The sequence below is a fragment of the Peromyscus leucopus genome, chromosome 13 (assembly GCF_004664715.2).
Source record: "Peromyscus leucopus breed LL Stock chromosome 13, UCI_PerLeu_2.1, whole genome shotgun sequence".
In the NCBI taxonomy this organism is placed as follows: domain Eukaryota; kingdom Metazoa; phylum Chordata; class Mammalia; order Rodentia; family Cricetidae; genus Peromyscus; species Peromyscus leucopus.
Genome location: NC_051074.1, coordinates 48,156,506 through 48,183,687, shown reverse-complemented (window position 1 = coordinate 48,183,687; position 27,182 = coordinate 48,156,506). Strand labels below are relative to the sequence as shown.

Sequence of the window (27,182 nt, the reverse complement as noted above, 5' to 3'; positions counted from 1 at the left end):
GGATAATTCAGCTACGTGTAGGCAGATGGATGAAGAAAACTGTGATCATAGCAAGTCAATGACTGAGAAAAACCGTAACCTGGATCAGAAGGGGGGTGTCAGAGGTGTGCGATGGCATGTCTCCTGAAAATGTGAGTAAAGGACATGTCAACTCCAACACACCTCCTTTCACTGGGATCCATCTCTTCAGGGTTCCTCCCTTCACTGGGATCCATCACCTCAGGGTTCCTCCCTTCACTGGGATCCATCTCCTCAGGGTTCCTCCCTTCACTGGGATCCATCTCCTCAGGGTTCCTCCCTTCACTGGGATCAATCTCCTCAGGGTTCCTGTCGCCCAGTTTTCTGCCTCACCATCTTGCCCCTCCACCCCGGATCCCCCATCTCTACCTTCTCCTTTAGAAAACAGTATGTGTGCTCAAGTTACCAACTTGAACATCTGTTACAAAGAGAAAGAAAGGAAGGAAGGAAGGAAGGGAGGGAGGGAGGGAGGGAGAGAAAGGAAAGGAAAAGAAAAGAAAAGAAAAGAAAAGAAAAGAAAAGAAAAGAAAAGAAAAGAAAAGAAAAGAAAAGAAAAGAAAAAAAACACCCCATTGCTCGATATTCTCTGGGCCAAAAAGTTTTGTAGGATTCAGCATCTTCAAAAACAGTCACAGAAGAAAGAAAGAAAAAAAAAGTGCATGTCTTTTCCAGCCTCGTAAATCCCATCTATATAAAGACTAAATGAATAACATTTTAGAACTTGCTCAATGCGAGCGAGCGAATCCACGTCACCAACAATGTATCGTCTTTATGTGGAGGAGACAGAGGCTCACACATTTTATTTTACTTCATTTCATTTTGCGACTGTGTCTCCTTTGCAACATATTACCATATAAAAGAGATATGGCAAATATATATAACTCGGGAGAACAAAATGCCAATCTCTCGCCTTTCTCTGGGATCCTTTCCTTATGGCCTTTCTTTTTCTATCCCCACACACCAGAAAAATAAGAAATATTTCCACTGACTTGAAGTGAATCTTATCCGTGAATAGCTTGCCTGGATCCATCCACGGCCCATTTGCAAACACTCCATCTCATCATCTGGTTAGCGCTCTCCACACTGCGCTCCTGCTATCAGCAAGTAGACCCTCTCCCAACCCACTCCCCACTGCTCCTCCACGTCTCTTCCCTTCATCCCTTCGCCCCTAAGCTTTCCCCAGCCCATTTCCTTTATACAGAGGCACTTAGTCTGATTTTACCCTTCATGCTTTTCTCATTACTCTTAGTTCATCCACACCACATAAATTATCACCTTCATTTTCAGTTCCCCATGTGCCCCATTCACACCAATTCCAAATAAATACTTCTAATTCCCATCCATTTAATCCAAATTAATTCATACTCCCTCTCCCATCCTCCATCCCTCTCCTCCCTTCCTCTTCCCACCTACTTCTCTCTTTTTTTTTTTCAGCACCCTCTCTGGTCCCTCCAGGTTCATCTTCCAGGATAGTCTAGACGTAGCACACTTCTGAGGATAGAGGGTGACTGCTTCCCTTGCTGTCTGAGGAAAGCCATAGTCTACGTCACTGCCAACTTCCCCAGGCTAGAGCCTACAGGGCCAGCTTAACCCTGCACCCTGGTGTCTAATGGCATCATCCCTCCTCCCCCACCAATCAGCCACGGGAGTCACTTGACTGCATGCTGAATATCCTTCCGAAATGCCTGGGTGCACAAGTGTCCCAGACTTTGTACTTTCTGATCCTGGAAAACATGCACGCACATAGTGAAAAGTCTTGGGTAGAAGGCTCAAGTGGAAAAGAAACAAATCGCTTATGTCTCGTAGACACATAGCGTGAAGGGAATCCTTCAAATCGTTGTTAGCTGGCCTGCATTTCGACCGTGGTTTGTGTAAAAAGCCAGGCATGGAATTATCTACTTGTGGTGTCAAATGGGGATCTCAAAAAAAAAAAAAAAAAAAATCGCAGAAGGTCTGCACAGATGACTCAAGTTGGCCAAACACTTTCCACATAAGCCTGAGGATCTGGGTTCAGATCTTCAGCACCTACATAAAACAAACAAACAAACAAATCAATGAAATGATTCCTAATGATGTTAGGCTATACTCATACATCAGCGCCTTGTCCAGCAGTCATCATCCAGAGAGCTTCCTCTGGCAACAGATCGGAGAGGATGCAGAGATCCACAGCCAGACATTATGTAGAGAGAGTCTAAATAAGAGGTCTCCATGGTGTCCCTCTCCTCAGAGCTCAGAAGGGGAAGAAAGATTGTAGGGAAGGGGACGTAGGACACCAGGAGAACATGGCCTGCCGAATCAATTAAGCAGGGCTCATAGGGGCTCACAAAGACCGAAGAGGCAAGCACAGACCTGCATGGATCTACACCAGGCCCTCTGCATATATGCTGTAACTGTTAGCGTGGTGTTTTTGTGGAATTCCTAACAGTGGGAGCTGGTGTGTCTCTGACTCTTCTGCCTGCTCTTGGGACTCTTTTCCTCCTATTGGGTTGGCTTGTCCAGCCTCAATATGAGTGTTTTTGCCTTGTCTGATTGTATCTTGTTTTGTTGTGTGGGGTTGTTGTCTCCTGGAGGCTTTTCCTTTCTGAAGGGAAACGAAGAGGGGAGTGGATCTGAGGGAGAGGGGAGGTGTCAGGGGAGCTGGAAGGAGTAGAAGGGTGGGAAACTTTGATCAAGATGTATTGTATGAGAAAAGAATCTATTTTTAGAGAGATTGATAGATAGATAGATAGATAGATAGATAGATAGATAGATAGATAGATAGATATCAAGTGTGGGCTGTAATCCCAGAGCTGGAGAAGTGGAGACAGGAGGATCCTGAGTGGTCACTGGCCAGCTAGCTTAGCCAATCAGTGAGCTGCATGTTCAGTAACAGACCCCATCTCAAAAACTGAGAGGGAGAAGAGCCTGAGGGAGGCACTGAATGCTGACTTCTGGCATGGAAGCATGTATGTCACATACCCACAACCGCCACAAACACACATACATACACACCAAAAAAGAGTTTTGGAGTTTGAAACATTTTGGATTTGTGGCTGAGGATACTCAATCTTTCTTCAGCTCTAGCTAATCAACTTATTTCTAGTTTACATAAAGCTGTTTCACTCATTTACCAATAACCAATGTCAAGACCAACAGAATAAATAACTCAAATCACCGCAATAGTAATAATAACAAAACAACTCCACTACAACTGTTAATGAGCTATTATTGTCTGCCAAGTAAATGGCACAGTCAATCTTGGAAACTAACTCTGATGCGGACGCACTCACCCTTCTTTACAGATGGGGAGATGGGGCCCAGAGAAGACAATGTATACAGGTCATAAGTCTAGGAATTAGTAAAGGCAGAACACAAACCCCAGTGGACTTGACTATACTGCTCAACTGCTATCCAATACTGCCTTGCTCATACCGCACACTGACCGCTTCAGTAAATTTCCTGTGGTGAGGGAACTTAGGTCCATCACAAAGTAAGCGGCTGCAGGGGCTGTGCACAACAAGCTCCATCTTGGTACTCACTGTGAGTAGCCATTTTCAAAGAACAAATGCCCAAATAATGCACCAGTCATCACAGTTACCCTTCAATTACCTCTGCTGGGGTCACAGTGTGGAAAGAAAGAATGCTCCAGATTGCCCCCCGCCCCCACTCCCCAAGTCTCTGTTCCTTGAAGGTGCCCAGCTTCTACACAAGAGGTAACCTGGTTAGTGTCAAATGTTTGGAAAGGTAGCTAGCTACAGCCGTGCATTTCACCACCTGGCCTATCGCAACGTTCTCGCTTCATTTTACTTTCTTTGGTTTCCTAGGGGGAGAGGAGTGAGTTTTGTTCTGCAGCCTGGGAGTACTGTTGCATCTTGTCATTACTTTCTTCCCTGACCCAGCAAAGAAAGAAGTAAAAATTAAAGTGATTTCCAATAGTATCCAAGAGAGGGGAAGGACCGAAAACAGAAGGAAGCATTGGCTTTAGTGTCTGGAACTGGAGAACTTGAGCTCAGATTCTGATAGGAATCTAAAGCTAGGCCGTGAGATCCAAAAGCTATGTTAGGGAGACCATTCCAGAAACCCAGCAAGGGCCACATGGTGCTTCCAGCTTAGTCCTGTAAGTGCACGCCTAAGTCAGGACATAGGAACCAACGCTAGTCATCTTCATTTCATGAGAGGTTCACACTGGTGGCTTCTCCTCACACTGTATGTCTTTTCCTTCAGGAAAACTGTTTATGGTCACACAAAGACATCACACGGACTGCCTGAACATCAGAGCTCAGAGAGATCTTCAGAGCTATATTGTTGTTGGGTTGCTTGGTTGTGTATTTAGACCGCGTCTTACTATGTAGCCCCGACTAGGCTGGTACTCAAGTTATCTAGACCAGACTGGCCTAGAACTCATCGAGATCCACTAGTCTCTGCCTCCTGAGTGCTGGGATTGAAAGGCCTGCACAACCTATCTGGCCCCAGGAACTTCTCTTACCTCACAGGCCATCACCTACTTTGAGAACATTCTTACTCTCTTACACCTTTGGGGATTCTCCCTAAGCAGCACACCAAAACCATACAAGTGGTACTGTTAGTGACCCACTTACAAACCACCAATCCCACTAACTATTCCTCGTGGCACTTTAGCTGACCAAGAAGAGACATCACCTCAAGCTCCAACCCCCAAACTGAAAACAAAGACAGCTTTTTTAAAGGAAATGACAATCGCCCTCTCTTCTGTATGAACCCCTCACTTCCCAATGACCCCACTACCCCAAAGACCAATACGATTCCTTGGAATCAGCACAGGGATCCTGAGTGAAATATACAGACTCCTCCCCCAACACTACCCTTCCCACACACACAGCCATGTAATCACTTTTAACAACTTCTTCTCGGTAACAAGCTCATTAAAAAGCAATTCTGCCATCTCTCCATAAAGCACGCGCCAGAGAACAATGCAAAAGAGGAGATGCCAATTAATTATAGGATGATCACGTCTAATGAACTCTGAAACCCTCCTGCTGTTGGTGACTTTGATAAAAAAAAATCAGGGATGCTGGGGAAAGAGTGACTAGGGACACCCTGGCTACTCTGTGGAACTGCGAATGTTTTGAAATGTACCTCTTCAACTTCTAATGGGGATCCAACCTGCAGAGCCACGCTGGCCAGACACTGACAAATGCCCGTGTGGAGGCACTGGGGGATGTCACATGTGTCTGTGAGTCACACCTCCAGGGCCTCCTCCGGTCGGCCTCAGAACTGCCTGGTTTCTCTGCTGGGGTTGCCCTTGCCTCTGCAACCAGCTCCCTTCAGCCAGGCAGTGGGAAAAAATAATCAAATCCATGTCCTGCGCTGGGAGAACCTAAGACCCTAGAGTTGGAAGTGGGAGTCATTCTACACCCCTAAGCCAGCCCTCCGGCCTCTCTGTGCCCACCTGGTGTGAGCACGAAGGCAAAGCCCTGCAAAGAGCAGCCCATCCCGCCCCAAGGGGAACGCACAGAAGAGGAAGAAGTGACCCGCGGCCAACCTGTACGACTACCTGTGTGAGTCCTCTGGTGGGCCTTTAAGTGGGAGCTTTTTGTATAAACTTTCCGGCACCCGTTAAACTGACAGCGGTGGACCCTCTTCTTGTTTTCGGGGCATGTGTCGGCCCCTACCCCTCCTGGTTCGCGTTCGCTGTCGCTCTGTCCACTCTTAACCGCGCCGGCTGGTGTCACGGCCGCCGCCGCTGCCGCCGCCGCCACCTTCACCGAGCCGAGGGAAGCCTTCTTGGCCACCAGTTTCAACGTCACCGTGCCATCCACGGCGGAGAGAGTCTGCGAGGTTTTGACCAGATGGCGGCTGAGCTCGGGGGAGGAGGGGGGCGTTAATGAGGTCACTGCGTTGAGCTGGGCCTGGTTGACCGCTGTGTAGCTGTCCAGAGAAGAGCTGGTGGGCTGGAGGCTGAGGCAGGTCTCGGAGAGCAACTTGTCCCGAGAGAGCAGAATGTCCACTGCGGAGCTCTTCTCGCAGAGGGTGGCTTCCACTGGGAGCAGCAGGGGGTCCAGGCGCCGGAAGCTTTCCTCGATGCACGGGGGAGGAGAGGCGTGGAGGAAGCAGTCCAAGTCCTCGCCGAAGGTCTCAGAGATCCGTCGGGGTTCCGTCTGGAGGTAGCGTTCCAACTCCAGGCATGTCTGTGGGGGAAGGAAGGAGAGAAGTAACCATCAGAGGCAAAGGACACGGGAGGCAAAGGGTAACGAAGGCTTTCATGGCCAGTGTCTGAAATGCTCTTGCCCATGGGTCTGATGCCTTGGTATTCACTCCCTGAGCACCTCTGAAGAGTTCAACAGGACCACATGGATGACTTCAACTACCATAGAAGAGCGAAAAAGGGACTATCTCACGCCTGCGAAATCCACAGAACCTCAATAACAAAATCACAGTCTCTTTCATTTCCATCAATTCAGGAGCTAAGATGCTCCAAACACCCCTAGGATTTGCCAGTAGAAGCAACAAACAGAAGCAAAGATTGTCCATGGTCCCATTTTGATGTTCAAGACAGACTTGAAGAAGTTAAAAAACTAAGTCAACTTTACCAATTGATCTGCACAGAAAACCCTGTTTAATCCAGGAGTCAAAGAGGCAACTTCTGGAGCCATCAGCCAGAGCCTGCCCTGACTTGCACCTGGATTCCATGACCACAAGAAATAGATACCATTCTACAGAATGCCTATTATAAAATCTTCGAGGCATAAGACAAGACCTCTATTGTCCATAGTACATTATAACAAATGCAATTGCTCTCCACTGTGCGGCAGGAGGCATGGATCTCATTATGACCGCTTGCCATCCCTAACTATCCAGTAAAAATAATTTCAAAGACAGCGATTAAGACCTATGAAAGGTACCAGGTGTGGGAATGCGCACTTTTAATCCCAGTACTCAGGAGTCAGAGGCAGGTAGATCTCTGAGTCCCAGGCCAGCCTGGCCTATGTAGCGAGTGAAAGACCTATGAAAGATAGAAGATTATAAAGCAGAGCATAAAACTTTCACGTGGTAGATAGAGAGGCACCAAAAAGGTTAGTTTTAGCAAATCTTCAACCAAGGTACTCCTAAGTCCTTGCAAGATGGTAAGAGCACTTTGATGGCAAAAATAAGTTTGTATTCCAAAGGTCTTCTCAATTTTACTCCTCCAGACCCGTCTATAAAATGACGTTGCTAGCTTGCACACTCGCCTTGCACACTTGCCTCTCACTTCCACTCTGTCTTCTAAAGGCTTCAGAAAAGAAATGCTAATGGTAATTCAAAATGTGACTCAGTCCCGATTTACCACCTCTGAAGCGCTTCTATCCACCCAGGGTTCTGGCTGCAGGACCTTATTCTGTTCAGGACATAATTCCGATGGCATACCTAGGTAGGTTGTGTCTGTCAAAGGATTTTATTTTGGTAACATTTAAACCGACCAGTGTTTTGGCAGACCAGGTAAAACTTTGTATTTCTGAATAAGAACCAGATTCATAACTAAAAATCAGCTTTGGGCTTCACAGCTGGTGTTGAATGCCACAAGCCAATGGGTGGTTTCCATATTCATTCGACAGTCACATTACAAGTATTCATACAGCTACCATGCTTGAAATACGAGATTTATATGATACAAGATGTGGTCACAGATCCAGGTGACGTAGGTGCAGCGTAAACAGCCACAAGCTACAAGTGGCATGAATTCACCAAGCAAGGTGACTGCACGTGTGTTCGTAAGCTGTTGAGGGTGTCAGTGAGTAAGGAGCTGTCCGATGTCTAAGGTGGAGGTGCTCATCAAAGCAGGCTTCCTTGAAAACTAAGTTCTGATGTTTAACTTGCCGACTAAATAAATATCTGGCTCAGTTCTTCCAGGTAGTTCATATTAAAAAACAAATAGCCCGCCGGGCGGTGGTGGCACACACCTTTAATCCCAGCACTCGGGAGGCAGAGGCAGGCAGATCTCTGTGAGTTCGAGGCCAGCCTGGTCTACCAAGTGAGTTCCAGGAAAGGCGCAAAGCTACACAAAGAAACCCTGTCTCGAAAAAACCAAAAACCAAAAACCCCAAAAAAACCACAAACAAACAAATAGCCCAATCCTGCCACCTTCTTGGGTCTAGAATTTGCATTACCTTGCTGGACCCTTTTCTGAATTCTCTGCCTGAACATCTCCCCCTTTCTTTCTCCACCTAACCGCTGTAGATGATCACCTTCTTGTCCCTGTCCAAGCCCTCCATCATCACTCTGTGGATTCAGGTCTGTGTTCTAAAATCTTAATTTTAAACTGTTACGCTCCTCTTTCTCCTTCTAAATCATTTCCCGCCAAATACAGTGCCCGGCACCCAACAAGTACACAACGTTTATCAAAGACGCAACTACCATTGCCATGGTTGCTCTCTCTCCTCCACTTTTCAAAAGTCGGTCACCCCAGCGACTCCGCCACCCCTGACACCTAGTGATGATTGAAAACCAAAGCAAACACCAAAAAAACTGGAACATAATTGTCTCGTCCTCTATTCTCAAGTATTTGTCATCAAAATCCATCCGCATCTCTTATCTCTCCAGCACCTTCGTGTAGATGTTTTTCTATTATGCTCATTATTATATAGTTGATTCAGTAGAGGAATCCATCATTACTGGGAGCAAGTAAAACGTATGTTAATGTCCAGATATTTGGAGATTTTTCTAGGTATCTATTATTGTTTTCTGGGTTTATTTCTTTGTGATCAAATAACAGACTTTATAGATATCAAGCCTTTTAAATTTACTGAGGTTTACATTACAGTCAGTTCAAAGTATGGCTCAGCTTGCTGAGGTAGGCAGTTTTAGAAATGACCACTAAAACATGGCTTTGGGTACACAATCAGAATGCTTCTTGCTCATTTGCCCAAAGAGTAGAACCAGGGATTTGAGATGTGGACATGTTCCAAGTAAAAATCAGCTGAGTCAAGGGTTATTGGATGTCCTGGGGGTAGTTCTCTGTCTCCTGCGCAAGGATTAATGTCACACACCTAGTTGCTGTGTCTATGGATGGAGCTTTACTATACCCTGTCTATTTATATAGTTTGCAATTCAAAGACAGGAAATAAATGGATTGGTATGAGGCTCAGATCTCTTCATATTGTAAGTTCTGAGAAGCTGGAATATTTTAAACACATTTAGATACTATTATAAAAGGATTTTAAAAACTAGCCTTCCCAGTACGTCAGGATTTGCCTCCCAGGAGTCCTTATACTGGAAACATGGAAATATATATCAATGTCTCTAAAATCTGAGCTACTTCAAAAACACTGTAATTTGTAGGGTATCTTCCACGAGTGTCAATTGGAAGGTGCAGAAAAACCTATCAAGTCACTATGGAGGGATTTCTGTCTTGAGAAATCCACTCCCTGTAATTTCTGTTAAAAATAAAGCTTGGATAAAAGGCACATTTTCAGCTGGAGCCTAGGATGGGGAGTTTAAAGAATTTACTGTCAAGAGTACAGAAACAAAAATGCTATGAGTTAACGGAACACTATGACAAGATTACATCGAAGACAGTAAGTCCATTTGCAATGTCATTTGTAAAGATCTGTAAGACTGCCTTAACCAAAGCTTTCAATGTTTAATGAGAAAATCAGGCACCACTATGTGCTCATGGATTTTAATATATATCAATTCTACATACCCATACAGGTGGAGACAGAAATAAATGTGTATATGATGTACAAGTATACACAACGGTACCACCTCACTCTGTCTACTAAGAAAACTTAAAGGTAAAGATAACCCAGTAACAATAGCACAAGGACCTTGGTTCCTAACTATGATTATCCAGCAAAAAAAGGTGGGATTCTCTAGAAAAATATTTGCTTCAAAGACTGGGGTAAAATCAGTAAGCTAAGCCTAGAAGATCTGTGATCCCAGAAGACAAGGAAATGTAAGGGATTGCTCATGAAGGAAGCAGGGTGCAGTAGAGAGTCCATGTTTCTAACTTATGGGAGTCTTCAGGGGCCAAATATGGACAATGAAGGGAAATTTTGATAATGATAATGGATTATAACCCAAATAAATCAAAACCCCGTACCACTATAAAGGATGATTCAATAAATAAATGGAGGGGGAAAAGATCAGTTTTTCCTTAAATAAAATTACAATTTATATGGAGAAATGTTGACAGTAATTAAAAAACCACCATGATGCAAACAGCAAAGCAATAATGATACCAAGTAAGACCAATCAATAAAGGCTCAAGAGATGAAAACATAAGAAACAAGGTATTTGTCCTTTCAAAGTATCTCCCAATCAGATGTTAAATCCAAAGACAAAAATGATAATTTCCCAGTCAGGAAAGCTGGCAGATACCACCTGAACCATTGTTCATAGTTACATACTAGTGACAAGTCATAGTGGCAACATGTACTTCTGTATGCTATGCTCAATGGGGTACTACATTACTCTGTGGTATTCCTACCAAAGATACATAAACTCAATCTAATTATGAGAAAATATCAAACAAACCCAAATAGAATTCATTACACAAAACAACTGACCAGTTACAAATGTCATGGTCATAAACTATAAGAGACAATATGATATGACATTTAAATATAATGGATCTTAGACCAATAAAATATTGGGAAAATAATGCAATTCAAATAAAGTATATAATTAGCTAATGGTATTTTTCCCAATGATAATTTCCTGATGATGGTGATAATTATATCATAGTTAGATACAATGAAGGGAAACAGGAGAAGGAAATTGAGCAAATATCAGGGCAAGCTAGTAATATCTCTAGGCTATAAATTTGAATACAGCTCATATGATTCTCTATTCCAATGACACTTCAGCCAACAAACTCCAAGTCTGGGTCAGCAGATGTCAGTTTAACGACACAAAGTATGCCTGTCTGCCATCTCACCTTGGTGACAGAGACTCTCAAAGCCTGACCTAACAACACAACTTAGGACTTGCTCTGTCGCTTCAGCCTGACTCCTGAACAAACCATTAATTGCAGGCAAAGGAAAGAATGTTCCCAAGTGCTAAGTGATTATTTAATATGTTGATAAGTCACAGATGAGTTCCGTGAAGACTGTGATAGCCCAATTCTGAAATGCACGGTTTCTCTGCCCAGTCTCCTAGTAAGTATTACCTGAAACGCTCACTCGAAAAGCTCCTTCATGACTCGCTTCATGCTTTCACGGCCCTTTTGCTTATTGAAACAAGCTTGGTAATAATCCAAGACTTGGCTTTAGAAAAAGGAAGAAAACGGGCTGGCGAAATGGCTCTGTGAGGGAAGGTGCTGGCTGCCACTCCTGATGATCTGGCTTCCGAGTCTGATTCCTAGAACCCACGTGTGGAAGGAGGGAGCTGACCTTCACATGGGCACCTTGATACGAACCTCCCTTTTTTGTCTCTCTGTCTCTGTCTCACACCATACAAATAAATAAATGGTAGAAAAAAATTATTTTAGAAAGATGTCAAACCTATTACTGCCATACCTCAACTTCTATGACAAGTCCCAGAAACCAAAGTTGAAGGAGACCAGGAAAATTCCAGTCTTGCAGCACAGTAGCCTATCAAAACTCCCCTCTCACTGGCAGTAAACAGTTACTATCATGGGTTCAAGAGAAATGTAAAACACTTGGTTATATGATGCCAAAGTCAGCAAATGGCTTTGGTTCCACTCAGGCCTACTGCATCACAAATCATAGCAAACGTACCAATCCGAGGGGGAACCTTTACCATCTCCCCAACACACCTCCCCGAAGGGTTTTTCTCACTCATTTTTCTCTTTACTTTTCCCCAAGTCCACAGGCTTGATGCAATCTCTCACCTTCCCTCCCACTAACCATTCTTCACTCAAATCTCAGCATGGACTCTAGCTCCCACAGGAAGCCTGGCCAACAAAACATGGTGCTGAGAAAAATGTGCTGATTGCCAAATGTTGAAAGACACTCCTCCCCAAGCCTGGGCAATGAAACATATCTGCAAAATGAATCTAAGTGTGGACTGATTGGTGGGATGTCTGGATACCAAAGATTATGATCTTAAAAGCCAGAAGTGCAGACTCCAGCCTAGACTCCCCAGGTCCACCCCTTTTCAAACTGTTTAGGGCATAAAAAAGTTTTCATTTGTATTCTCGATCTCAATTTGGACATGAGACAAAGCCATGGGTGAAATATCTTTGCTACTGCTTAAAAACTGTGGCAGAACAAGTAACCTGGAGTTTTTGGATCTATGTGTATTCAAGTTAGCAAGTTAAATTACAAAAAAAAGAAAACCGGGAAAATAAATTGCATTTTGCTAATGATTTTTTTTTCTGGAATAATGCAAAGTCAAAGAAATAAAAGGCCAGTAATCAATACGTAATTTGCTAATCAATCAACAGTCATCTGTGGTCTTTTTGGCAAGTTGTCCTTTCTTACAATCATCCCACTTGTCTCACCTAAAAGGGTCAAGAGTTAAGCCTACACAGAGATAAGACAATTTTAGGGGAAACATATAGATGCGAAAATAAGGAGAAATGCAGCCTTCCACATTTTGAAACAGGCAAAGTAGTGCTTCCTGTGAGATCAGCCTTTGGCCTGATGTTGCTGTTGATGGTAATGAGTGGTGAGGAGGACATTCCTGGTAAGGAAGGGGTGAACTTCTGTTCCGAGCAAGAATGTTCACCCAGGTAATTACCCACAGGTGAACTGCACTCGGCTGCCCATGGGAACCTCTTTCTGCCAATTATTATATGTGGTTTTGCCACGTGCTATTAACCACGGTGCCACAGTCCCTAAAGAGCCTCACAGAGAGAGAGAGGGGAACCAACCACTTGCTTTCTCCAGGGAGGGCTCACTGTGTGTGTGTGTGTGTGTGTGTGTGTGTGTGTGTGTGTGTGTGTGTGCTTTGAAATCTTCAGACACATCCCAGAATAGAAATTCAGCATGAAACCAAACAAGCTACTTAGGGGCTGGGGGTGGGGGCAGAGAATTGGATTCCTTTTCTGTGGACATTTTCTAAAACATTTGTGAATGTGCTTATACTTAAACTTTGCAGCAAAAAAGGAGGATTCATCCAACTCTGAAATCAACAAAAAGATTTATAAAGATTGATATGGATGGGACCTTCATAGCTTTGTTCTCTTCAAAGAATGATAGGATCAAAGACGCTGACATATTTTTACTCCTTTAAAATTAGGTCAGAACTGAAAGATGGAAAAGGAACCAGAGAGATCTGGTACCATTTTTCTCTGTGGTTAGGTGAGGAGAGCTACCAGCGACAAGCCCAGGAAGCCTGTGGCAGAAAGTCAACTCCAAGTGCTTGAATTCCAGGGCCTCCACATTTGAAAAAGGGCTGAGAAAGAGCATAGTCGCACTGAGCACACTTCAGGACAGAATATGCAGACAGACCAGTGTCACTAATTCCCCCTCCCCTCCCCCCTACAGCTTAGACAATCGGTCCCAAGCCCATGCTCACCTTTTCTTGATCTCTATCACAATCACAGTTTGGCAGAAAGTTGGAAAAGAAAGAACTCTGTCTAGAAAAGTCGAGTAAGCAAGAATACGGTATAAATAAAAACCTCTTGCTGCATGTTTTAGCTATTAGGTTAAGAAAAAAAAAAACACAACACATCAATAGCACACCCCATAGGTACAATAGTATTACACACTGCCGTCAGAACTGCTGAACTCCACAAAGCAACCAGGGTACTATAGGCAATACAAGATCACATTCCTCCTGACTCTTTCTCACATCAACTGGTTGCTAGAGCTGAAACCAAATTAAAATATCTCCCTCTAGTAATTTGTAAATTCTGAGAGACAATGCTGTGAAAATTAATTTAATTCTGAGCAAACATGAAAGTTAGGAAATTTATAGCAAAACCTCTTCAAGGGCTTCTCCCCCTCCCCCAAATGATTTCCAACATACGCAGAAAATATTTGTTTGTATATTTTTCCTTGGGGGAAGCCAGGAAGGAAGGAGATTAAAAGCTTGGGAAGAGGATGGTGTCTTTGAAATTACTTTCCCCGGGTACACGATGTGCAGCGTCCTCAAATACCCCTTTCATCTTCCATGGGAACTTTAGTTTCGATGCATAAAGCAAATTGTCCAAAACAACTCAAATCCAAATTAAACACTAGAGTCAGGCAACTCACGCAAAGCTGAGAGGTGGAAGGCTAGGCCTTTCTCCTTCCTCAACCTGGAATGCCTTTCCCCTGCTCTGAACATCCTTTCTAGGAACAAGTTGGAGCAAGCACAAAACAGAAGACCCTCTAAACTTGGTTCTTTCACTGTCTTTCCAGGTCTTACTTCTCAGAACACCTGGAAATGTGCCTGGCGTCAATTTGAAGTCAAATGTGTGTGAGGACGATTTGAAGCCAAACGTATTTGAAGACAATTTTGAGTCTAGGGGTCTGCAGTTAGCCCTCAGAAAGGTTGCTCACTGGTACTTAACCATTAAACAAACTTAAATGCCAACTTTGGAGTAATAGAGATGCCATTCTCTCAAACAGCTAGGCAGGGAGGAGATGCTTTGTTTCCTGTCTGTCTCTTCCAACCAAGCCACCATTCAGGGCCAAGCAGGTGGAAGTACTATTTGCTGCTTAGTAGTTTGACTAAGTTTTGGTAGATGTCCCAGTATTAGTCATTATTACATCCTCAAGGACGGAAATAAAACTTGTGCCTTAAGAAGAGTCAAAGAAAATTACGCCATATACTGCTGTCAAGAGCAACGGACTAGATCTCCAAATTAAACAAGAGGACTCCCTAAGGGATAGTCCTGAAGGAAAAGTCTCTTACAACCAGTGACAATGCTAAGCACTTCTCCCCCTTTTGGAAAGGAGGGCTTCTCGGAGCCCATGGGACTAGGAGAAGCCTCTTTCCTCACTGACGGTGTCCCAGGAACAACGATGGGCCGGCCTGACGGGTGCTCAGCTTCGCCATTAATCGTCCATAAAGAGCAGTTCTCTTGACGAGCGCTTGTGTGAGGCAGGGCCTGATGCTTCAGAAACCTGTAATTATTCTTGGCTCCCCACCCCCCACAGCCTCTGCACCTGTGTCGGTTCAAGGCACCAGCTGGCCATGTCTTGCCTCCTGCCTCTGAAGAGAGGGGAAGGGGGGGGGGGACATCATTGAAAATCCCAACTCACGCTCTACTCACTTCCTCCAAAATGCAAAAACAAAACACACACACACAAAAAAAAATTTAAACTCACCCATCCCAGTCCCTTCCCCCAACATGCCTTGCCAAAAGAAACAAATAAACATTAATTGGCTAGAGAGCTCTCTTTCAAAGTAAAATGACCGAAAAACACAGTAACGGAGAAAGGTCTGACAAGGGGTTATTAATCCTGTTTTACAGCTCACTCGTACGCACCCCACCCGTTCCTATTAACCTTGTGTACACACTCACACACCCTCCACAAACTCCCTGGGCCCCTTTACTCTCAGTGGCCAGGATGGGAACATGCAGAAACGATGACATCATCTCCCGTTCCTCTCCCAGATCACTCCCCAGCCTGACTCAGGGTACTGGGGTTTCTTTTTCTTTTTTTTCTTTTAAGTAAGCGCATTTCACCGACTCTTCCTAGAACACCGTTATGTTACGTACTTCTCAGTTGGGTTAATTAACTATGCCCTTCCCCTACCCTCCATAGTACACACATACACGTACACACAATTACTTCTTTGACTCAAAGCACCATAGCACACACGTACAGCATTCTCCGCTCCCTCTCACAGCTTGAATTTCCCAAGAACAACAGGTTCAAAGCCCACTGGGGCCCTCAGCGGCAGATGCAATCTTGTGGCTGATGATCACAGAGGACACTTTGAAAACACAGCTTCCAGGAATCTTCTGGTGCAGAATGTTACAGACAATGCAGGGTACAAGAGGAGGGCTGGACTCCTCAGACCACAGAAAATGGCAGCCGAGGGCACAATGAAAGCAAGCCCCGAGCTGCTTTTCTGGCCCGGACAGTTGTGATTTTGTGTAATTGTATGCCCGCGGAATCGATTTCGTAAAATATTTAAGATGGCCGCGTGGCGGAGCGACCTTAACCTCTCTGAGATCAGTGTTCTCATCTCCTTGGAAGAATGGACTGAACTTCTAAAGTAAGCACAGTCCTTGAAATAGTAATGGAAAGACTGAAGTGGGAGCCGCATATGGAGAGCAGGGTCAGAAGCACGAGATGGGGCTCACTGTCGATACCGTGGTGAAGGGGTTTGGAGAACCTAGATGGGCAGTGCCAGGAGACCTGCTCTGAACATGAACTCAGAGCCTGGAACACTCAGCAATCCTGTTTACAGAATGCTACGACCTTGTGTTTCCTGCCTTCATGTGGCTATTGGACTCATCGGTATCTGAAATGTAAACCTAGTGTGGGGGCCTGGAAGACATCTGGACCCCACTCCTGACTTGAGACCTGCCTCCTGCATTTGTCCAATGAGTGAATGGATTCGATCGAAAAGCCATCAGTGATTGATCACAATTCTGGGGAGGGAAAGAGCATGATGGATGCAAAAAATGCCTCACTGGTCATCCCTATTTCTGTTTTTTATGCAGCTTTGACTCCAAGCATCATGTCTGTTTCAGGCCTTTTGAGGATAAATTTATATTTACAATACAGAATGAATCTCATAGTCTGAGCTGAGAGGCAACTTTATTTCATGGGATAACTTCCCTGAGAGGATGTACCTCAGTGAAAGAAACATCCATGTCCTTCACAGAATTGCCGCCTCCTCCTGCTTTGGCCTCTAGACAACACCAAGAGAGGAGCCGTGTGGACAAGTGGACACCACGCTCTTCTTGTTTGTATTTGTTGTTGTTGTTTGTTTGTTTTTTGTTGTTGTTCCTCACCCCATCCCCTCTGATGAAAAGAACTCTCGCCTGAGAATCTGGTCCAGGGTCTACTTTTTCCAACACACACACACACACACACACACACACACACACACACACACACACACTTCCCCCCCGGCAGGAGTTCACTTGCTTCTCTACAGAATGCATGAACCACAGAATGCATGAACCACGGGTTCAAAGGCCCCTCTGCTAAAGCTTCCTCTGGTAATTCACCAGTGGCCTGCCACCCCCTCCCCCCTTACTTCTTTCCTATGGCCCCTGCTCCCCCATCTATCGCCCTCTCTTTCACTCATTCCACTCCTTAGACAGACACATCTCTCTATGACCAAGTGCCTCTCCAAGCCCTGGTACCTGCCCTCCTACTCCCCAGAATGTGGGCTCCCGCGTTACTGCCCATCAGCACTGGTTTAACCTATCATGGTTCAGTTCATTGTTATCTATATAGACAGGCCTTCTTTGATTTGCCTAGACAAACGAGCCTCAAACACCCCATTCATTCATCTCCATACTACCTTGTTTTACTTGCAGTTTAGTGTTTATGAAGTCCTGGACTCATCTCAGCTCTTGGTTTACCTGTCTATCTTTTCCTACAAGAACAGTAGTTCCAGAGAATAGAGGCTGTAATGTACCCATGAATTCCCAGCACCCATTAAAATGCCTTTTTAATCCCATCCCCCAAATATGCTAGTTGAATGAATAAAAGAAGCTATGTCTCAACTGGGAAGTCTAGGTAACACTTGAGGCGGTCTCTCGAGCTGGGAAATCCATCCCCAAATGCTGTCATATTGATCTGAAAGGCTCGATCATTTCACCTGGAAGGCACCTGCTGATTCACACTCATCAAACAGGAGGGGAACGGCCTCTCCTGAAGACAAAGCCTCCTTGGCTGCTCATACTTGCCCATTCCAGACCGATGCAAACATCCGCCTGTTTCTTCTCAGCAGCCCGTATTGCATCATGTAGTTCAAGTGCCACTTGGATGGAGAAAACCCACCCCTCTCAGCACCTGCATGAGGGGTGCTTATTAACTGCTGTCCTGAGGGAACAGGATAACGACAGAGAGGCTCAACCCACTCTATATCACTTATTCCCATTTCTGCCACCTAAAGGGATGCCCACGACAAAGGCAACTAACTGGTCTCCAAAGCATGATGCTCACGACAATCTGGTCTCGAGCATTAGCAGCCATACAGCCATACAGTCTTTCCATGAAAAACTCCACTCAAACCTGTAAGTCTCCAGGAACTACTGTTTTCTACCACAGGCAAGGTCCTTCGAAATCCCTTCGCTGGCCCATCTGTCCTTTCCATAATTTCCAAACACAGAAGCATTTCATTTCCCTCTGTTCCTTTTAAGAATTTTACATAAAAAGATATCTCTACTGAGAGGTACTATTTATTTCAGGTCATTATTTCATGGGTACGGGCTCTCACACATTGGAAGTAAGCCAAAATTCAATTAACACGGGATGGTGCTTGAACCTGCAAGAGCTGAAGGTGAAAATACTGAACAGTATCTGTACAGGATTCCCTTGACTGTGTGTATGTGTTTGCATGCACACCGCTGACGGCAAGTGTTATCTTCTTTTTCATGTATTTCGGATGCCTCTTCCTAAAGCTGTCATTGTTCTGGGTCACAAAGCTGTCCCTTTCCTAATTCATTACGTTAGGCACTAGGAGTCTTTCTCGGGCAGCCTGGCAGAAGAGAGAGAGAGAAAAAAAAAAAAGAAGAGATGGCTTGATGGCTTTCCATCATGGAAGGTAAAGCAAAATTGTGTGTGGCCCATTTCTGAACCACGTAAAGACGGTAGAGGTTTCAAATGAACAATCCAACCCATCTTGACAGGAAGACGCAACTGCAGAGACCCCGAAGTTGGGATTCCAGTCACACTGGCACCTCACTTAACCTCAGATGGCTTGACTGATATCAGATGACATGCACTTGCGAGCACACCAGACTCTCATTGAAGAAGAGACACTAATTTGAATCATCACTGCCGTCCTCTCTCCCTTTGTTCCTGTCTGAACCAATTTCCATAGAGTTTCAGAGAAATCATCAGCCCATGCAAAGGGGAACTCCCAAAGGGATGAGAACTACATTAGCTGTGGAAGGGGGAAAATCTAATTTCCAATCCAGTTGCTTTGTTGTTCCAACCTCCAAGGAAGGTTGCTATGTAGGCACAACCCAAATTAAGTTTTAAAACATTACCATGATAAAAAATTAATAATAAAAAAGCTCCCGTGGGGGGGGGGATGGCCCTTGGTACAAATCTCCTCATACAATGAAGGTCAGTGCCTCTGGAATTTGTGGGTGGTCCGAACCTTGAGGTCTCAATCATTTCAGCCAATAAAATAGTTAAGAATGTGCAGAACCATTGAGGCCACTGAACAGGACACTTACCATTTAGAGTGAATGATTTCTTAGTCAAAGGCCATGTTCACGTAAGAATTCTTAAATTACTTTGTTGACATACCTCACAGAAACATATTACAATGGTCCAAATTACGGATTTCTTTTTGGTATGACAAGATAAGCCGACGTGATTTCCTAGTGCCCTGCTTACTGGAATAAAGCTCATGGCAAGACACCAGGGTGACTGCATCATTAATTAACCTGAACCGCATACCGGAACATCACTGCTAATAAAACTCGCCTATAAAGAAAACATATTTTCTCTACCGAGAATCCTGGAATGTGGGCCCCAGCAGAGCCACCGCCTTAATTAGGGGAATTTTGATGGTTTGAGTGTGTGTTTATCACTGCCACAAGTTTGGTCATATTTGGTTTGGTCTTTACTAACTTAACGTTCTTCCTTTGCACGTGACTTATTAGTAACAAATGCTACACTCTCAGCATTTGTTAATGTCCCCATGAAGCGAAGGGTCACGTTTGTTTAAAGGAGATTATCTACAGCTTCTTAAAAGCACACGGTGAGATGACACCCCACGATTTATTGATTCAGAAATCTACAGAAACTTTCCATTTCTCTAAACAAAACAAACAAACAAACAAGCTGGCAGATAAGGAACCAAGTCATAACTAGAACACAGGCGAGACCAGGACTCCTCAAGTTCAATCCATATGAAATGAATGATGAATTGTTTTTCCCTCAAACAGAATTCATGTTTTGAAAACCACCTAAAAATGCTTATCAGTAGTTCTCACAGTCTCACACCTGTGAGTCCCCTTGTGAATCCCTATAAGCTTCAAGGATTAAAATTTCAATTTATAGGGAACCTGCCTTAGTAAGAAAATTGGTATTTCCACAACTAAGCAGCCAAGTCACAATAAAACCACAAATAGAATCAAAGGTTTTTGGCAAATAACAATTAGGTTCAACAATTCTAGAACCTTCAACCAGGGATCTCAGGTACAGTGTAAAACATCAACACATGATTATCCCTCAGGAATTAGAATTCCTGATGAGGGAGGGGGATCTTCTAAATCAGAAAAACCACCAGATCCTGCAGTGGGGGGATGGTCTTTCTGTATGCTATGAATATGTGTTGCTTCCATTGGTTAATAAAGAAGCTGCTATGGCCTTTGGCAAGGCAGAATAGAACCAGGTGGAAAATCCAAGCAAAGATACCAGAGAAGAGGGCAGAGTCAGGGAGACATGATCCAGCTGCCCAAGGAGGAACAAAATGCCAGCAGACCGGCAACATCACAGCCACGTGGCAAAACATAGATTAATAGAAATGGGTTGAATTAAGTTGTAAGAGCTAGTTAATGATAAGCCTGAGCCACAGGCCAAACAGTTTGTAAATTAATATAAGCCTCTGTGTGTTTACTTGGGACCAAGCGGCTGTGGGACACATGAAAACTTCTGGCTACAAGATCCTGAACTTCATTCCATAAGCTTTTGACTATATTTTTCTCTCATTTCTGATAAAAAATGGGAGAAAAATGGGTGGCCTTGGTTCAAAAAACACCCCATTACAATGTGATTTCTCAGTCTTCCATGGTTATTCCATACTTTGGTGAAACTGCTGAAGGCACATGGGATTTAGTCATTGTAGTCTCTCAGCTTCCAGTGGAATTTGTTGAGATGTAAAGAAATGAAACTATTGTAAATTTTTAATGTGTGGCCAGAGAAAACCTATAGAGTGTACTGAAGGCCTCATTTTATTTATGTGATCAACGCCAGATATATGTGAACTACAATGTATATTAAAGGAGGTATTGGAAGCTGCTATCCAACATTTTAAAAATATTGCCTGGTTTAAATAAATATAATATTTTTATTAATGAAACCCAACATTTCCCCCTGCAATGCCCTTCAAAATAGAGGTTATTGGCCCTCTTCTCCGGTATCTTTGCTTGGATTTTCCACCTAATTATATTCTGCCTTGCCAAAGACCATAGCAGCTTCTTTATTAACCAATGGAAGCAACACATATTCATAGCATACAGAAAGACCATCCCACTACTGCAGGATCTGGTGGTTTTTCTGATTTAAAAGATCCCACTCGGGGCAGTGGTGGTACACACCTTTAATCCCAGCACTTGGAAGGCAGAGGCAGAGGCAGGAGGATCTCTGTGAGTTCGAGGCCAGCCTGGTCTACAGAGTGAGTTCCAGGAAAGGCACAAAGCTACACAGAGAAATCCTGTCTCGAAAAACAAACCAAACAAAAAAAAGGGGGGTGGGGCTGGAGAGATGGCTCAGAGGTTAAGAGCACTGGCTGTTCTTCCAGAGGTGGCTCACAACCGTCTGTAATGAGATCTGGTGCCTTCTTCTGGCATGTAGACAGAACACTGTATGTGTAATAAATAAATAAATTAAAAAAAAAAAAAAAGAAGAAGAAGATCCCACTCCCTCATCAGGAATTCTAATTCCTCAAAATGTCTGAGGGATAATCATGTATTGAAGTTTTACACTGTACCTGAGATCCCTGGTTGAAGGTTCAGGATTTGGGCCAGAATTGTTGAACCTAATTGTTATTTGCCAAAAACCCTTCTCTCTTTTTAAATACTGTGTGTGCATGTGTGTGAATGTGAACATGCCATGGCAGATGTGTGGAGGTCTGAAGGCCACATACAGGAGCTGGTGAGCTGGTTCTGCCCTTCTACCATGGGAGTCCTGGGGATTGAACTCAGGATATCAAGCTTGGCAGCGAGCACCTTTACTCACTGAACCATCTCCCTGGTCCTCCTGACTCATTTTTAACACCAATATTATTAGTCACTCATCCATTTTCTCCGAGAATCAAATAGAAGAGGCAGCTAGCCAAAAGAAACCCAAGAAAAGAGCATCAAGAGAAGGAAAGCGGCTGGAGAGAGGGTTCAGTGGTTAGAGAGCTGGCTTCTCTTCTAGAGAACCTCAGCTCTGTTCCCAGCGATCTTGGGTGGCTCACAACTACCTGGGAGTTCAGCTCCAGAGAATCCGATGCTCTCTTCCAGTCTCCTTGGGCATCCCCCCCCCCTCTCTCTCTCACTCACACACACACAAACACACACACACACACACACACACACACACACACACACACACAAATAAAAAATAAAAGTAATCTTTAAAACACAAAGAAAGGCAGGGGTGGGTGCTGGAGCAATGGCTCATCAGTTCATTGGTTAAGAGTGCACACTGCTCCTGGAGAGCACACAAATTTGGTTGCCAGCAACCATGTCATGCAGCTCACAACTGATCATAACTTCAGATTCAGGGGGATCCAATGCGTCTAGCCTCTGAGGGCACTTAGACTGAAGTATACACACACACACACCCTTACACAGATACACATGTGTGCATATAAACAGAACAACAAACATAAGACTTTAAAAATACGTTTTTTAAAAGAAGAAGAGAAGTGTGAGCAATGGAAAACAGAGCAGCAAGTCTCTCCCTTTGGTGTAAGAATCCTGGCCACCAACGTAAAGATCCATCAAACATTGGGCTTTGCTTCCTACCTGGAATGCAAACATTGATTTTATAGTGTTTCGTGTGTAGCCATTTGGTAAAAACAGACTAAATGGAAAAGGGGCACTGTAGATGAAGCTGGGTGTGGTTCAGATGTGGATGGTGGCAGATCACCGTTGTTAGTAACTTTGGGGAAAGGGACAACCAGATTGTCCAGAAGGGCAAGGTCTTTCAACTTCAGGACTTGTAAAGCATGTAAAATCAAGGGCAAGATGGGGGAAAGAATGCCAACCCAAAGTCAAGAGAACTTCCACCAGATCCCTTCACTTAATTAACTGTGTGCCCTTCAGTGAGTCACCTTATCCTTATTCTTTAGTTTCTTTACCAAGAAACTAAAGGTGTTCATAAAAATGGACTAGCTGTACACAATCCTTTTCAATACCATGAAAATCCTCTGACTGTAGATATAATAAATTTCTTATGGCCAAATCTCTCCTGTCTGCAAGAAGCTAGGCACAAAGGAGATGAGATTTACCACTCTGATCCCTCTACATATAAAAGTGCCATGTTTCCAGAGATCTCAATGATAGGCTTGAAACTAGTGTCTACCCCATCCCATAGAGAAAGTCCAACTGGTACACTGTGGCAGATAGTATTATTTCTGTGGATAGCTGCTTGGAGGCATTAAATCCTCTTCCTGATAAATCAATAGTTCTCAAATACAAACAGGGACCAGGGAAAATAAGACATATTTGTGACGGAATAAGACAGTGGGGGATGGGCAGGGACTGTGGTAAACTGGATTGCACACACCATCTAAAAGAGAGTACATAGTTTCAGCTCACTGGTATCATATGAGAAATGAGGACCCAATGCTGACTTTTTTTTTTTTTAAAGAAGCTTTGACTCCAAGAAGGTTATCTGAAATCTCCTGAAAGTTTAAACTAGTAAAAAAATTAGAGTGTATGAATAAGCAGAGGGCCCATAGGAACCAAACTGAGGCTTCCATTCTAAAAGAATGGAGAAGAAGAATAAAATCCAGGCACATCTGTGCCATTCTTTCCTGCTGTTGACTTTGGCTCTTAGGGTAGCAACCAACTAGGAAGACCCGAACTGCTCTCCCCCATTTTCTGAGTAAATACCCTTTGGGAGGAGAGACCCACCGGAAGGAACATGGAACAAGCAGCACTAGGCTGAGTTCTGGCTAATGCTCTGGCTCGGAACCCCTGGCCACAATCCCCGTTCTTACAAAGCATCCCAGCACAGGAGTATGAACCACAGAGACGGTACCATGGAATACCAGGCAGGAACCATGACAACACACAGCAGCCTTGAAGCTTTAAACTTTTTTGGGGGGCTAAGCATGGTGCTCGGCGCAACTGGTAGTTATGTAGTAAAATAAGTTTTACACGCATAAAAAACAGTTTCATATTTAATGAAATTATTTAGTTGTGAACTAGATGACTGCATTTCAATATCATACATTTTCTGGTATTCGATATACTTTTACACTTTTTAAAAATAATTTCATACATGTACACTTTGCATACTGACAACTCTAACCTCTCACCCCCCTACCATGCCCTACCTATCCTTCCCCCTCCCACAAATCTCTCGGTCATGCTCACAGCTATTTGTTTTGTCTTGTGACCCACCAGAATTAACTAGGGATACCTGTGTCTGAAGGTTTGGAGCTATCTCTTGAAGCCTGGCGGGCTCAGCAGAGACAATTAATTCTCCTTCAACTGAATGACAAATTTTAAAGATTTTTATTAGTAAGCCATGTTTATTTCTCACTGTGAGGTGCTGAGTGAGACTCCCGATAGGTAGGACTGTTCAATAGGAGAAAGAAGGCCTTGGCAGGATGGCAGCCTGTGTCTGTCTGAATTGTGGGTCTTTGAGAGGCAGGAACTCTATCTTTTACTGCTCTGAAATTAACTCACCACTCACTTCCTGAATTTCTCCTTTCTATCGGGCACTGACGGAGACTTCCGGGGATTCTGTAGCTTACTGCTTCCCTGTAAATTGCCCATGGTATCTTATACTGGTGTTTGCAACGTGGTTATGGCAGCCAATGGCCCTTCTCCTGCTCCTGGTCAGCCAGCCAGGTCCAGCCAGGACATCTGGCTATGGAGCTGGGGCTGTGTTTGTGGGAAGGTGATCTAGCTTATGTGTAACTAGTACCTGGGATAGATTCGTTGCTATGGCAACCGAGAAAAAGGAACCCATGCATTCTTCCTGAAGAGGTCAGTGAAAATGGGGTGACAAGAGTCACATTTGAGGTAGACCTTGACGAATGAGAGAGCTTTGGCAGAGTGGGGGACAGAACAATGACCTTCTGGGAGTACAAGCCACATGAGTGAGGGCCTGGAGGCATCAACGCTACACTGTGTATTTGGGAAAAGATGCCCCATCTAGGGGCTTCTGAGGCACTTGGTACATGATCAGGAACAGTGAGAAATGTACCAGCAAGGCCCAGCAAAGGCCAAGGGCTTTCAGCTGCAGGTCAGGCTAGTTTGCTCTGGTTCAGCTTTCCCGGGGCACTCACTGAAAGGCCCTGGCTACTTCTCTAGATAGTTGGTACCAATTCAGGGAAGTGGTATTTCTGAAGCTACATATCCTCACAAAGCCTTCTTAGCCATTGCTTTTCCAGATTGATACTCCCAGCAAAAAACACACTCACAATCAACAACAAAACAGAATCAAAACACAGTAAGGAATCAATACAGATACACCCTCTACCCTCAAATAGTGTTTTTAAAAAGTTCCTAAATTAGACAGAGCCCCCAATGAGTTAAGCAAGTCTCCCCACCAAAAAACTATCAGTGAGCCATTGACCTGTCCATTAGGTTTAACACACACACACACACACACACACACACACACACACACACACACACACACACTGAAATTAGATAGAGGGCACTGAAATTAGATAATGATTAAAACTCGTCCCCTACAAAAAGATTTTTCTTACATTGAACCATGTTCCTTCAAAACCCTCAAAAAGGTTTTGTCGAAGATTGGACCAAAGGTTCATGGCCTGAGCATGTTTTTCTCTTTTGTGGCCTCTCGCTGTGGATGTTTTTCTGGCTTTCTAAGCAAAGAGGAAACCTCTCCCATTCCTGTAGTCTGGAGTTTCCGACCCAACTGTGGCAGCCAAGGGCACGCATGGCTACCCGGGGGCCCTTCTCCATCTCTCCAGATGCAGGTGGCAATCAGGTCTAGCTAGGGCACCTATGGTTATGCAGCTAAGGCTCCGTTTGCTACAGCTTTTATGCTGGCCGCCTAGGAAGGGCTCCAGAGGCCAGGCTCCCTCATTCAGGAATAGTGCTCAGGCATGCCTGAACTTGGAAAATCCAGCTCCAGTCTGCAGCCCCCAGACTGATAACAAAAGCTCCAGGGCTGGAGAGAGTTGGAAGCAGTTCCTCCATGCTCCAGGCCCAGCCCCCACACGCTTCCCTACGACTGCAGCTGGCCAAATCAATACAGCAGCATTATGGACCCTGCAATATCATGAAAGAGGGCTTCACCGCCGCCTCGGTGGACGGAGGGAGGGGCTGGCAGCCTCGAGAGAGGATGCTCTACCCATCTTAAGCTAACAATGCCAGGGAGGCTGCGGCCCTGAAGGAGGAACAGAGGAACCCAGGGTTCCCTTAAAAATAAATTTCTCCAGGTCCAAGTATTGTCACAGTGCACCAAGAACATCTACACCAAAGCAAAGTCTAGACTGCAAAGAGCTAGTTAGTATCTGGTAGCTCTCTGGATGCCAAGGAGGGAAAAGTCATGCCAGGGGGTAAGGCGAAAGTTTGAAGTGTATCACACAAGCATGACATCCATTCATTTACAGTCACAAATTCCCACTGTCACTAATTTTCCACTTGGACTTGAGTCACCTGCAAGCAAACACTTTCCATTTTGTTTTGTTTGGTTTCCACCAGGACAAAAGGCAGAGGAGATAAGCTAAACCTGCACCCTGATGCTGGCATGGCCATACTTGAGTCACTTCCGCTTTGCCCAGGACTCTCACCCAAGCAGCCACTGTTCCCTGGGTCAGGTCTCATGACCCCATCCCAACGCCTCCATCACCAGATCAAAACCACCATCAAAGCTCCTAACACCAGTGAAATGAAGACTCTTCATTTCCGCCTTCATGTGAGAGTCCGGGCTGCCCCAAGCCTCGGCGGTGCTAGAGACTGCCTGCACACAGCAAGCTGTTATTAAAGGTAAACAAAGCGAGTTGTCAGATGCATGTTAATCCCCACAGCCTTCCTCCACACAGCGCAAGCAAATGCCTCACTTCTATGAAGTCAGGGCCTCCTTCAGCTTCTCAGATTCTAGCTTTTTGGCTCTACACAGAAGTCTGAGCATTCCCTACTGTAAAGCAGATATTCGTTCAGTCTATCTGCTGTTACAGGAGCATTGCTCTCCCCAGAAAGGCCCAAGTAGACTCAGCATCCTGCAGCCTGCTCTCCTTATTAACATCATTCACATCTGTCA

At 44.5% G+C, this 27,182-nt stretch overlaps 1 protein-coding gene across 4 annotated transcripts in view; it reads right to left on the bottom strand.

Moving 5' to 3' along the window:
* Klf7 (Kruppel like factor 7) overlaps positions 1 to 27,182 on the bottom strand; it is an 87,559-nt gene that overhangs the window by 38,378 nt on the left and 21,999 nt on the right. For 2 of the 4 annotated variants that reach the window (XM_037210340.1, XM_037210341.1), the window contains exon 3: positions 5,519 to 6,164. In XM_037210340.1, coding sequence (XP_037066235.1) covers positions 5,519 to 6,164 — 646 coding nt within the window. The remainder of the gene's footprint in view (positions 1 to 5,518; positions 6,165 to 27,182) is intronic. The other 2 variants (XM_028886682.2, XM_028886683.2) reach the window with 2 other exon arrangements.